The sequence below is a fragment of the Hemicordylus capensis genome, chromosome 10 (genome assembly GCF_027244095.1).
Source record: "Hemicordylus capensis ecotype Gifberg chromosome 10, rHemCap1.1.pri, whole genome shotgun sequence".
Taxonomy (NCBI): domain Eukaryota; kingdom Metazoa; phylum Chordata; class Lepidosauria; order Squamata; family Cordylidae; genus Hemicordylus; species Hemicordylus capensis.
In genome coordinates this window covers 5,734,215-5,749,031 of record NC_069666.1, presented here as the reverse complement: position 1 = coordinate 5,749,031, position 14,817 = coordinate 5,734,215, and the positions used below count along the sequence as shown (strand labels likewise).

The window sequence follows — 14,817 nt, the reverse complement described above, 5'->3', positions numbered from 1 at the left end:
CAAAGATGGATGGTTCAGTTCCATTTAGGCCAACAGAAACTGATATATTATCAGTATAAAAAGGTGTACTTTCTATAAACATTAGGAAAAAAGACACATTAAGCCCTTCCTGAAATTTTAACTACAAAAAAGCATTACTAGTTCTTAAGCTAGTATACAGCGGCATTATGAACATTTTATTGCACACAAAGACATATGACACATTATACAAAAGGCGTTCTCAGAAGCTCCTCAAAAGCAGGAAGTAACACAGCACTGTGGAAAGAGGCCAACCACAAGCAGTACTGAGCCAGCCAAGCACACACCTTTGCAGCCACAGGCCAGCTCAGAATTATGACAGCAGGTATTCTGTTTCGGAGAATCAGGCTCAGAAGATTTGTTTGTACTTCTCGTTTATGGTTTTCTAGGTTCCATCCAACTGTTGAAGTTTACCGTCTAGCCCAATTGGTTAGCGTTTCACCCCAAAAGCAGCTGGAGGAGAGCTGGTCTTGTGGTAGCAAGCATGCACTGTCCCCTTTGCGAAGCAGGGTCCACCCTGGTTTGTATTTGAATGGGAGACATGATGTGTGAGCACTGTAAGATAATTCCCTTTAGGGGATGGAGCTGCTCTGGGAAGAGCATCTACATAGAAAAGGTTCCAAGTTCCCTCCCTGTCAACTCCAAGATAGGGCTGAGAAAGAATCCTGCCTGCAACCTTGGAGAAGCTGCTGCCGGTCTGTGTAGACAATACTGAGCTAGATGGCCCAATGGTCTGACTCAGTATAAGGCAGCTTCCTATGTTCCAGATGAACTGGAAATCCCAAAGAAGAATGACCTGTAATTTTACAACACAGCTCTAAACCATGCTACTTGTTCTAGATCTTGCTTCTGTTAATATGGGGCTGCTCAACTTCAGCCTTCCTGTGGATGTGGGTACTACAACTCCCATCATCCCTGACTACTGGCCACTGCCACTGGGGATGATGGGAGTCACAGTCCAACAACAGCTGGAGGAAGCCCTGGATAGAAGCATTTAAAATCAGCTCTAAGAGGCAGAGTTCCACTAGGAGCCTAATGGCACTAGCAGCATTACGCTGCCACATTCCAAGCTGAATGCTACAGGAGCCATAGGTTGGCATTCCTGAACTGGCAGGAGCCACTCGCTTGACGCAAATCGACATTTCAGATTGCACCAGCCATGCCAGTGCAGACATTTGATAGGACGCTTTTATAAAAGAGGAGAGCTGGGCTTGTGGTAGCAAGCATGACTTCCTATTATTTATTCAATTTTTTTTAAGGGGACTTGTCTCCTTTGCTAAGCAGGGTCCACCCTGGTTGCATATGAATGGGAGACTTGATGTGTGAGCACTGCAAGATATTCCCCTCAGGGGATGGAGCCGCTCTGGGAAGAGCATCTAGGTCCCAAGTTCCCTTCCTTGGTGGCATCTCCAAGACAGGGCTGAGAGAGACTCCTGCCTGCAACCTTGGAGAAGCCACTGCCAGTCTGGGTAGACCATACTGAGCTAGATGGACCTATGGTCTGACTCAGTATACGGCAGCTTCTTATGTTCCTATAATAGTGGGATCACACCTGGAAGGCAGGAGAGCAGGACAGGACTGTGGCACTTGCTAAGTTGCTACAGCAGTGCCAGTGCACCCTAGACTAGGTGCCACTGCAGCGATTTTGCACTGAAACAGACATTTTCTGCACATTTGTTCTTTTTATATCACTCTGCAGCAGCAGTTGGCAAAGGCGCACGTGCATATGCATTGGCAAATGATGCTTGACCACTGCTGTTTATTATTAAGTTTCACGTGCAACCATTTGGAAACTAACCTGCTTCTATGCTACGCATTTCTCTCTAAATCTAAAAAACAAACCAACCCAACACCTCCCATTGCAATGAAATCAAATGAAGGTCCAGATTGCTACCACTCAACGAGCATAACTGTCAGCTGAATTAGAACAGACCATACCAAGACTGCCGTCCAAAGAGCAACTCCCTCTGAATTCAGTCAGCCTTATAAGAAGGCGATGGGAAACCCTTCCTGTATTCTACCAAGAAAACCACATGGCTCTGGGGTCGCCAGGAGTTGACACTGACTCAACGGCACAACCTTCCCTTTCCTTTATAAGTAGACAGACTTTGTGAAAATGGTAAAGAACTGTGGATCCTGGAGAATGTGCAGGTCAGCTGAGACATACGAGAAACCGAAACAGGTGTCAGAGCATCAAGGGCTCTCAATGACAACTTTTCTAGGATTATTGGTACCCTTTGGGGCAGGGAACCATTTTATTATGTATGCCTCTATGTAAACTGCTTTGAGAATTTCTATTGAAAAGTGGTATATAAATATTTGTAGTCGTATCACTGCCTTTGTCTGCAATATCTTTATGAACAACGAAAACTGGACACTAGCAAAAACCCAGCTTCTTGTATCACATGTAAGCAGCTTTAGAATTTTCTTACGTCACTGAAAAAAGTTGTTCTTGGGGGGCAATTCTATGTTGTTTGGAAGGTGGCTAGCCTATGTTTTTCATACCTCCAAAAGGTTTAATATTCCAATGAGGAAATCACAAACCATACACATTTCTATCTCAGCAAGAAAAACAACCATTCCCTGCCTCACCTCTTTTTTTGCAGTAATTCAAGAAAAGAGAGCAATATCCTTTTCCCAGCTGTACTGACTTGTTTTTAAAAAGTTAACGTGCCATTTGTCAGACGGCGTTCTTTGAAAGCAAGCATTCACGTTTAGAACACCCTGCCCAATTTAGAGGGCAAAGGGCTAGCCGAAGGTAGCTGCTCATGTCACCTAATGTTTTCTCCAAATCCCCCCCGCCCCCAAGGCCATTTGCTCAAACACACCAAACTCCTGGAAGTGTGCCTGACATACCAAACCTGTCCCGTCGTGCATATTTTTTGCCTGTTACTAAATTAGGAAAGCAGAACTGACTGTGTCCGTGCCGACGGTGAAAGAGAAAAGGGCAGCATTGTGGGTTTACATCTTGCTTTTTAAGCCAGATTCCTTCAAAGATCTATAATCTTCATGGATGCTGCAGCTGCATTGAAATCCAGTGATCTACTCCAACTAACAAAATTAAAGGCTGGAACCTAAGTTTTTTCCCCTTCTGCCAAGGGACAATCTACATCACACTATTGAAAACCACATCCTTGAATTAGAGAGTACGGCATTGTTTAATGCCAGAACTAGAATATAAAAGCTGTTCTGCTATACTCTTTAAAAAGCAATGGAAAATTTATTAGTGCAGCCAAGGCAAAAGGAAAAGGATTCTAAGTACCACTCCTTCACGACAACATTGCTGCAATACCTAACACTTAGCTCTCTTTAGAAATAATAAGTAGGGCATTGAGGAATTTTTCAACGGGGTGGGGGGGGAATACTGGGAAGCGTTTCAGAAGGAAATTCATCTGCATGAATACTAAACATATATGCTGTATTTCTTGGCAGTCAGAGGGGAAAGGTCTGCTGGGCGGGGGGGGGGAGTGAGAAGGAAAGAGAACACAACTTCTCAGCGTCAAAACATTAGTGCCCCTCAATTAGCAAAGCAAATGGCTATGCCAAACAGGCTCTGTGGTAATCAATTATCAATCCTAGGTTATTTTATAAATGCTCCTAGTGACTGAAGAAAAGAAAAAAAAAGCTGTGCCATGGTTTATATGTTTAATGGCAGGAGGAGGGATGCACCAATGTGATACTTAACCACAGGATTCTATATTTAGAAACCAAGTCTTCCAATTCTCAGGTCAACTCACAATGCTGTTCTTAAATTAAGCTTCAGGTACTCATTTAGGCCAACTGTATAACCAAGTCCTTGCAAAAATGCTAAGAAAGAAAGAAACGGACATACCAAGAACGGTTCTTTCCACACAGTGTATGGAGGTCAAGGGAGGAGAGCTGGTCTTGTGCGACTAGCAAGCATCCATTGCTGCCTTTGCTAAGCAGGGTCTGCCCTGGCTTGCATTTGAATGGGAGACGACATGTGAGCACTGTAAGATATTCCCCTTAGGGGATGGGGCCACTCTGGGAAGAACTAATACAGGTTCCAAGTTCCCTCTCTGGCCTCTCCAGAGAGGGCTGAGAGAGACTCCTGCCTGCAACCTTGGAGAAGTTGCTGTCAGTCTGTGTAGACAGCGCTGAGCTAGACAGAACAATGGTCTGACTCGGTGTAAGGCAGCTTCCTATGTTCCTATGTCACCAATAACAATGGTTATCATCCTCTACTTGCTCCTGGTAGACAGGTTAGACTCAGGTAGAAGGATCAGCTAACAGGAAGTCCCGCCTCTCTCCCAGCAGGCATTGGGAACAGGACCATCAGAACTGTTGCAGCAATACAGTAGTATGTACAGTAGTGTACATACAGAGGCACACAATGAGGACCAAGATGTGCATTCAGTACAGGTCAACATGGAACCTAGGAGAGCAACATCAGGTGGTAGGAGGTGGATCCTCTCCCTCCTGTTTGAGGCAGGGGAGAAAGGTCACTCGGATGGTACTGAGCCAAGCCCGAGATTGTTGCGGAAGAAGCTGCAAAGACAGAGTAGGTGGACATCCTTCACCGCCCGATGCTAAGGGGGAGTGGGTTAGGATATCCTCTGGATGCACATTGTTATGGAGGCCCCGGAGTCTCCCGTGTACTGCCAGAGCCTTCAAGACCATGGGAAAGAACCTGGGAGATGCTGACAGCCCGAGTGGTAGGGCCCTGTACTGGAAACGTTGGTGCTTGTAACACAATCTCAGGTACTTCTGGTGGCGGAAAAAATGGGGCTGTGCAGATAGGCCTCAGGTGGGTCTATGTATGGAGGGCAAGATGGGACGGGGGGGAGGGGTGTCTGGGAAATTACAAGCTGGTTAGCTTAACTTCTGTGCCAGGCAAATTGATGGAAAAACTGAAGGACAAAATTGTTAAACACATAGAAGAACAGGCCTTGCTGAAGAAGAACCAGCTTGGCTTCTGCAAGGGCACGTCTTGCCTCAGTGACCTTCTGGAGTTCTTTGAGAGTGTCTGGAACCCTGAACTCTCCAGAGGCTTAGGCAGGGCCATAACATGTAGAGGAATGGTTCTACACATTTCTCTTCTTAAAACTAAAGGCTGACATCCAACACTTTTGACAAGTCGATTTGCTTTATTTGCCCTACCTTGAGATACCGGGGGCTGAACCTGGGACCCTCTGCGTTCAAAACAGATGCTCTACCACTGAGAGACTACCCCATCCCCTAAGGGGACTATCGTACAGCAGACAATGTGCACATGTAGTCTCCCATCCAAATGCAAACCTAGGTGAACCCTGCTTGGCAAAGTGGACAATTCATGCTTGCCAGCACAAGACCCGACTTTCCATTCCAGAATTTGAGAGCATGGCTATGGACAGCTCAGGGTCATTTCGACCAGCTGTAGGAAAAGTGATTCTGAAGCTTGGGTCCCCAGATGTTGATGGGATCGTGTGGATAGTATTATTATTTATTTATTATTATGTATTTACTTATTTGATTTCTATGCCGCCCTTCCAAAATGCCTCAGGGTGGTTTACACAGAGAAATAACAAACAAATAAGATGGTTGCCTGTCCCCAAAGGGCTCACGATCTAAAAAGAAACATGAGATCGACACCAGCAACAGTCACTGGAGGTCCTGTGCTGGGGGTGGATCAGGCCAGTTACTCTCCCCCTGCTCAATAAAGAGAATCACCACGGTAAAAGGTGCCTCTTTGCCCAACATCTGGGGAACCAAGCTTGAGGACCCCTTCTGTAGTGAATTAGAGCTGCTTATTTTATTTAGTTAGTTAGTTCGTTCGTTAGTCACATTTAATACCGCTTCACCCAGTGGCTCAGTGTTGCTAAAGGCATTTTCCATGTTTATTCCAGTTCTTCAGTGCTATAAATTGGGGAGGGGGTCATCTTAAATACGGAGGCCTCTTTCTTTCCAGCAAATACAAATATAACCGGTATTTAACTTGTATTTTTAAGGGGGCAGACTTAAATTCAGAGTCATTTTCCGTTCTGGTACATACAGTTTTGAATATGTCCAGCAGCTTTGCATTCTGCTCTTTACTGAATACAAGCAGTTTTGCTGAAATCTGGAGTATATCATTTCAAAACCATTTTCCAAGTGGTTTTCTTAAAACAGCAATACAAATGGATATTCTGAAAAGCAACTTTACCACGAAATGGGTTGGGAGCACAAGTCACTGCCAACTCTGCTTTAATTAATTCACTTTACCTCGAAAATTGGCAAAACATGAAGCTTTTTCATTTGGTAAATCTATAATTAACTGTTAATGCTTGCTGAGTAAACCTAACCCTGCTTTTAATTAAATCTTATAGCAAGATGATACAACTTGCATGTTTTATAAGCAACATGAATGGTTTAAAAAAAAAAACACACACAAAGAACCTTCAAATCTTGTCACAGACATTAAAAAATTAACTATAACTTTATTGTGCTTGTTTTACACCGATTTTATTTTATAACACCTTGTTGCCAGAACATGGTTCCAAGATAAATACTTAGATAAGGAACTCGAGATTAAGCTTCTCCCCCCTCCCTGGATTTGTAACACTTAAATACTTGACAGGAGCCATTCTCTCCAACAATGGAACGTCACACACATCAGTGTAGAATTATGATTAAAGATGTCTCCTCGTTCATATATTTTTAGGTTTTAGACAGATTAAAACATGGGCTGTAATGAAATAATCATCATGTCAATCAAGTTAATAGAATGTGTACAAGGAAAGACCCAACACACTATTTATGATTGCTAAAAAGAAGAAGAAACTGATTCAAATACAAAACTTTTTAAATGTGTACAAACTGCATGCCATTGCATGTAATTTGGTTAAAAAGCAGGTAAGGTACTAGGATAAGCAATCCTAAGGCTCATAAAAATCCTGAAGCTGGAATATTTGGCTGGTCAGCGCTAATCAGTGGGAGATTTCTCTGGGAAGGATGTTCACTGGCTTTCCAAAAGCAGTATGCCGTTTTACCGCCCATACGTTTACCCTGAGTAATTAGGATGTTTATTAACATTCCGTAACTTTACAGAAACTGGTTCACTGGTTGGGCAGTGTGGGCAGGAGCTAAGGTTGTTTGGAGCTTACTGTGCTGATAACAGAACATGGATTGTGAACTCTATAATAGGAGACATCCCATAATCAGTTATGTAACTCTTTAACATTAAAGACCACACAACAGACCAGTTGACGACAAACACTTGCTCTTATCTTAGGGTCCAAGGTCAGCAGGTGACTGGGCTATGTGTGCCCTGTAACAGGGATTCCCACGTGTTGTTGACTACGACTTCCATCATTTCTGGCTGCAATGGCCTTTGGCTGGGGATTATGGGAACTGTAGTCAACAACCATCACTGCCCACAGCCTTCTTGAAAGTTGCTGAATGTTAGAGAATCTAACCTCACCCCAAGAAAACAGAAATGTTTCATTGGCACATTTCAGTGTGGGCCAAGTTTATTTCCCTTCCAATTACTGAACTGTCAATGGTTTGGGATGTTTAAAGATTTGGTTTCTGGGATATATAAAGTCCACGTGATGTTTGAAAGATGGGTAAAAAGGGGCCATGCTCACTGAACAGCAGGAACTGGAACGAACCCATTACTCCCAACACCAAGTTCCTTGATCTAATCATTGACTGATAACATCTCTGTATTTATCAAAAGGGAAGATTTAACGTGCAAGCATGCCAAAATGCAATAGGTGTTTGCTACACAAAGACACCGTCAATCTCCTTAATAGTCTTTTAATTAAAACATCTGCATGCCAATGGCATTTGATGAGAGTATAACTGCAGAGTAATAATCAAAAACAGCAGTTAACCAATAGCTGATGCTTCCCAACATGGTACAGCTCAGAAAGCCAGTGGCGAAGATAAACGGAAAGAAACTTTTCTAAGATCATGGAGTGATCAGCACTCAGCAAGCATCAATGCCCATAAATATTAGCGTTTACTAAAATACAGTATGGTGTAGTTTAGAGTAGGGGAAAGCAACCTTGGCACTCCAGCTGTTGCTGAACTACAACCCCCATCACCCCGACCCACCATAAATTGAGGCTGGGGGTAATGGGAGTTGTAGTTCAACAACAGCTGGGGTGGCAGCCCCTACACCAGGTCTAGGCAAAGAGCTCCCAGTCAGAAAGCCCCTCATTTGCATTTCGTCTCTGCCGTGCGCTCACTAGGTTGTCTACTGCAAACCACTCACTATGCTCTCAGTGTCCATATAACAACACCGATCTACATTACAGGGTTGTTCTAAGGACCTGTGCCAGCTGGGCAAAAAGGCATAGGGATATAGGAAGATGCCAAATACCATTGGTCCATCTAGCTCAGCATTGTCTACACAGACTGGCAGTGGTTTCTCCATGGCTGCAGGCAGGACGGCAGTGTTCTAATTTTTTTCATCTGTGTGCGAAATGAGTTTTGTTCTGGGCGGCAGTATCATGGCAGTGTGCACGCAGGTGCATTCAGAGTGGGACCTTCCTGATTAAACCTGAGTGGGATCTAAACTTAACTGAGTGGACATCAAAAAACCAGGTGAGCGCACGTGCACGCCTTAGAGGGAACACAGGGCAGGAGTCTCTCTCTGTCCTCCCTGGAGATGTCAGGGAGGGAACTTGGAACCTTCTGCATTAAAGCGCTCATCCCAAGCAACCCCAACCCCTAAGGGGAATACCTTAAAGTGCTCACATATAGCATCCCATCCAAAGGCAAACCAGGGCAGACCCTGCTTAGCAAAGGGGACAATGCATGCTTGCTAGTACAAGACCAGCTCTCCTCCCCTTATAAAGTGGTGGGTCCAGATAGTGATTTCCAGATAGTGATTTCTGGCAACAGCTACTTCCTTAAGAGATGGAAAACAGGCGATTGCATTGCTGCACTTACAGCTTTCTCGGTGTCATCACACCCCTTCTTTATCTCTACCCCCAATGATTATGATAAAATTGCAATCATTTTTGTACAGAAGAAAAGCATCAGGGTTAAGGTAACAATGAACTCCTCTGACAATATCAGTGTGTGTATGTATGTATGAATGTATGTATGTGCATCTTTTAATTTTTAAAAAGTTTTTAAGACACCATTACAAATTTGGCCGCCACAGGCTTCTCAAGTAACCCGTTGAAAGCTGAAAGTATTGTAACGTTGTCATCTATTCTCCATCTTCAGGGGTGTCAACAATCACAATTTGTCCCCCCACGGTACTGACCACCCTAGCGGGCTCGTGTGCTAACTGTACACACTGCAAATATTCTTGCATCTGAGGACTACCCATATCGACCTCGCTAACCTCTTTCCCATGCTCCCAAGCAGTAATCTCACTAGCCCTGAAGGAGCGGGCCTCCAGAGATAATTAATGACAGTGATATAATACAGCAGTGATCCAACAGGGGTTTGCAGAGTCAAGACAAGGAATACCACTGGCAAAAGCACCAAGTTAAAAGCATCTCTGTGCTGGACACAGCAACTTGCCAAGGAGGGGGGCCTAGATTAAACACAGATCCCATCCGAGTCCTAAAGCAGCAATCATTTCACTCCAGTCAGCATTCTTGCCCAAAGAAATGGCGTTACCCCTGCAATGATCAGCTTCATCTTATTAATGCTGTGGGAATACCATACTCTAAGCCCACGGCAGGGCCTCTGCTGAAATGGAATGAATAGGACGTCTCAAGCTACTTAGAGGAGCTGTCACAAAAGCGACCGTCCTACTGGCCATCTTGATAAAAAAAGTGAAGCTCCTTAAGAGGGATTATGAGCCAAACGCTCACAGCTTTTGCAACCATGAAAGGAAACTGGTCTGAAATGTGTTTGCAACGTAATGACAGAAAGTGCTACACACAAGAAAACACCCTGCGAAACAGATCGGCAGAGTCAATTTCCTAGCTGAAATGGGAGATCGTCATAGGCTGGGGAAGATTAATATATCTGTGTGAAATGCAGGACTGACAGCATCTGGGGAAAAATAATTGCCCCTTAGACAAGCTGACTCCATCATTTCAGTACACGTGGGACCTTTTGCTAGACCCTCTCAACTAGTGGTATTTTTAGCCATAAGGAACCTTCACATACCTAAGGCTTTGAACACACATGAGGAGGAAGTTTAATGCCCCATATTTCATATAAATGGAGGGGGAAATAAATGCAGTTTCCTTGTATGGTAGAGGCCATTTCCTAAGCAAAATTCTGCAGTCAGTCATTCTGTAATGCAAGCTATCCTTTTTGAAGTCTTCTTTTAAAAAAAATGTGTTAGAGTCATGTGTTAAGGTTCTGCGGGGGGGGGGGAGTGAGATTTTCTTTGAACAACCCTCACTTTCATAATGCGGGAGCAGAGGGTTATTTTAAGGAATTCAAGGATATCCAGACGCTTTCTCTTTTGAATTAGCTATTTCTGAAGCCTCAATGGCCATTTTTGCCAGCGTTAGTCACAAAGTGTTTCCAGATTTATGGAATCTGCCTATTTTCTATACATTTTAAATTTTTCAGTATCACATTTTGCTTTCTGTTATAGAAAAAGATTAATAGAAACCATCAGTTCTGTTTCTGGATTTGATCTAAAGCTGCTGCATCTTTACACAGAATGTGGAATCGGCTCATTTTGCAACTCCCCAATTGACTTAAAATTTTTAACCTTCCCTTAATTAAATTCCAGCCAAGGCAGCCCTGGTGTGTGGCGAGCATATTATTCTCTCTAGAAGTATTGTCTTAAAGATGTAGTTAATTTGCCACCCTACGTAACAGATAATGGGATACAAGCACATTAGAGGCTTGGTGCAGAACAGAATAAAGGTGTGGCGCGTTCAAGCATTATCATCAGGATGTACATTTTGCCACTTCAGGAAGCACACTGCATTTTCAACATTTATTTTTTTAAGCTCATATTCACCTTGTCGCCTAGAAAGCAGTGAATGAAACCATTGCCTATAATTTAAGCAATTAAGCTTAAGAACAATGACTGCCAGCCCTTGACCAAGGTTCTCCAACATACATTCATAACCATTTGCCTTCAGACAGCACTGAAATGCATTCAGCAGATACACAACTCAAATGATCACACATCAGTTCCTTCTGCCGCAGAGCTTCCCACGCCTTACCTGCTGGCAAGTATTTCAGCTGGTTATTCGCCAGTCGAAGGTGGCGCAAGGATCTCAGGCGGCCAATCTCGGGGCACACAATCTCAAGGGCGTTGTCACTCAAGTCCAGAAACTGCAGTTTAACCAGGGAGCCAATCGCTTCCGAGAAAAGGGCGCAAGAATGAGGGTTAACACCTTAACAGAAAAGTGAGACACGCTTCCACAATCCCCCATCCCTACGTGTTAAAGGCTATTGTCAGGGATTAAACCATAAGAGTCACAGAGTGCCTTGGCAGATTATAAACAACATGCAAGCTGGATGGACCCATGCCATGTCAGATATAATTCTCATCCGTCTTCCGGTATCGTGTTTTTGCCTATACTCCATCCAAGTAGGAATATGAATAATACAATTATTTATTTGCCGCTTTTCAACCAAAGTTCCCAAAGCAACTTGCATAGATATAAATAAATAAAATGGCACCCTTTCCCCAAAGGGCTCACAATCTAAAAAAGAAACGTAAGAAACGTAAGACAGACACCGGCAACAGCCCTTGGAGGGATGCTGTGGTGGGGGTGGATAGGGCCAGTTGCTCTCCCCCTGCTCAATAAAGAGAAACCCCACTTTTAAAAGGTGCCTCTTTGCTCAGTTGGCAGGGAAGAACCCTTGGAAACTGGGACACCCCAGCCTACCTCACAGGGTTCACGTTGCTCATTTTGATTCATATATTATACTAAGCTCAAGGCAAGGAAACAGCTACTGATGCTGCCAAGTGCCGTTGAGAGGACATATGAAAGAAAGACAGATGCACTTTATAAATGATTAATAAGGTGTGGAATCTTCCATCAGGGCCAAGCAAAACAGAGCTGGCTGCTCGAACTGCCTCACTCAAGGGTGTGACCTTACTGACAGGGAGCCACTTTGAACAAGCAAACCCACTAATGCAGGGGGTTCTCCAACTTCAGTCCCTAGATGCTGTTGGACTACAACTCCACAACAGGGGCTGGGGATGATGGGCATTGTAGTCCATCACCATCGGGGGAGCCACGCTGGAGAACCCCTGCGCCAGTCAGAAGCCACGCACAATCGCGAGGCAGATCGGAAAGTTGAGTCATCTTCAGATAAGGAAAATCTGTAAAACAAAGATAAAGTGTGCCGTCGAGCTGATTTCGACTCCTGGTTGTTTTTGGTTGAATACAGGAGGGGTTGACCATTGCCTCCCCCCGCGCAGTCTGAGATGATGCCTTTCAGCATCTTCCTGTATCGCTGCTGCCCAATATAGTACTGTGCCTCATGGGAGTTCAATCTACAATTCCTACTTGAATATTTATCATTTTTGGAATTGTTTTGAACCCAGTAATGCACTTACCTTCGGGTACGACAACAATGTTGTTTGAATGGAGATACCTGGTTGGGGGGGGGGAGGAGGAAGAGAGAGCAAAACAGACCACCTGTTACTATTGAGTGCACACGTTGCCAGGTGGCTCTGTAAGCCAGCCCCTGAGAGTATAACATGAAAGCAAACAGAACGCAATGCACATATGGAAAACTCTGACTAACAGACTTCGCCATGAGCTTTTGATCACTCTGCCCCAGACAAGGCTCGGGCTTCCAACTCCTTCCTGAATCAAACCTCCCCTTCCGCAGCAGAGATTAGATCAGCAGTTTCACATTTGTTAACAGGATGCTCTGTACGTAACCAAGAGAGCAGCCATATGTGGTCTCAGGCATGAGAAATGGCATCCTGGAAGAGGTACAGCATGTCCATCAGCTGCTTCCCCAATGCCCACGCAGTCAGAGCGGCACAAAGTGCCAGGTGCTCTTATCGCTCAAACCAGCCATGCCAAAGAGCCATCGCATGCTGCCAAGATGAAACAGCCGGAGCTGTACACGTGGCCGCCTTTGCCACCGCTCCAGAACAGAACAAGGTCAGCACGCTTGGCCATTTTTTGATGGCCTTCTTTTGACGGCCGTCTCATCACAGGGAGCACTGCAGGATGCATTTGCGCGGCTGGGTCACTACTCGCCTCTTCAGTACTCAACTCAGTTAACCCCCAGACTGTTACAATGCACTATAAGTGGGGTTGCCTTTCCATCCATGAGCCAGGTCCACACATTTTGGCCATCGTACCATCTCAGAGGGCACCTGCTCATTGGGATTCTTGGCAATGCCACTCTCCTCCACCCCGAGATAGAGAACAGGTGATCGCAGAGCCGCACTGACCGCTCGCTCTGTGTTATCGCCCCTTACCCCCAAACAATTCGGGTAAAATTGCAGTCATTTTTGCACAGAGCAAGGGGTAATAATGACTACATTGCTGTACTCTCTCCATGGAGGAATCTTTGGAGAACATACCTGCCCATTTCCATGCCTGAAAGCACCAATAAAACTTTATGGTCGTTTTTTGTGTTTTTAAAACAAACACCTTTGCAAATTTAACTGCTACGGGCCTGGCAGTCAGGGTAATAAAAGCATGAGAACACATTGAAAGCTACAAGTAAGGCAGTGCTATCACCGCTTTTCCATCTCCAGTAGCATTGACTTTGTCAACTGAGGACTGACAAAAGGAAGCACTTTTCCACACAGCACATAATTAATCTATGGAATTCTCTGCCACAGGATGTGGTGGTGGCCACCAGCTTGGCTGGCTTTAAAAGGGGCTTAGACAAAGTCATAGAGTACAGGGCTATTGATGGCTACTAGTCTGGTGGCTCTAGGCCACCTCCAGCACGATGCCTTCAAATACCAGTCACAGGGGAGCAGCAGCAAGAGAGAGTGCATGCCCTCAGCTCCTGCCTGTGGGATTCCCAGAGGCATCTGGTGGGCCACTGTGTGGAACAGGATGCTGGACTAGATGGGCCTCCTTGGACCTGATCCAGCAGGGCTGTTCTTATGTAAAAATCACAATGAGCAGTTGCCCCTCAACCCCAGCTGGCTCATGTCCTGTTTGAAGACTTCTCGAAATCTTCAGTGAGTCCAAAAGTCAGCTGCAGGGCAGCGAACTGGACTCTCCAAAGGGCCATCAGTAGTCTTTAAATGGCTGTTGGGCCACTGCAGAGCACAATCCAAAGTGACGGCCCTTACCTTCATGCCCTACATATCTTGGGACCTGAAGGACTGCCTTCTCTCATATGAACCTGAACTAGATGGACCAATGCTCTGACTCGGTATATAGCAGTTGCCTATGCTCCTAACCTGCCTTGCATATTAAGATGACTGACATAGGCCTTTCTGAGTCTTCCAGCTGTGGCACCCTGGATGTGCAGTACAAACACCTCTCTTTATTTACCCAAACCTTCCAGCAGTTCTCAGAGAATTTATAAGCAAATGCTCTGGAACATCAAGTGCATCTATTTGTTGGTAGAACTGCTTTCTTTCAGGAATAGGATTCCTAGAAGGCAGCATCAATTTTAGGCATCTAGAAGAGATCGTACCCAGGATTTTCCCAGCCTATTTATCCTAACACCTGAAGACTCAGAGTGGGCATCGAAAACAACTTCCATTATTGTCATGCAAAGAGTGGATAATGAAAGCACGGGCCTCTGAAATGACACCCAAACAGGAACCCATAGAAGCAGCCTTCTATCATTCTTGAAATATCAAAATCTGTCAGTCAAGGGCAAATTAGTAATTAAGTGGATAAGGACCTGGTCAGACATTAGGAAAGACAAGGCATATTCCCACATCACAATACTGGCTCCAGCCCTAAAGCTTGTTGATATTTGTATCTGTTGCTA

At 44.7% G+C, this 14,817-nt stretch overlaps 1 protein-coding gene across 4 annotated transcripts in view; it reads right to left on the bottom strand.

Moving 5' to 3' along the window:
* The window catches only part of LRRC28 (leucine rich repeat containing 28), a 70,188-nt gene that overhangs the window by 43,377 nt on the left and 11,994 nt on the right, over nt 1-14,817 (bottom strand). For all 4 annotated transcript variants that reach the window (XM_053271827.1, XM_053271828.1, XM_053271825.1 and 1 more), the window contains exons 4-5: nt 12,449-12,486; nt 11,100-11,237 (exon numbers count right to left, since the gene is read on the bottom strand). In XM_053271827.1, coding sequence (XP_053127802.1) covers nt 11,100-11,237; nt 12,449-12,486 — 176 coding nt within the window. The remainder of the gene's footprint in view (nt 1-11,099; nt 11,238-12,448; nt 12,487-14,817) is intronic.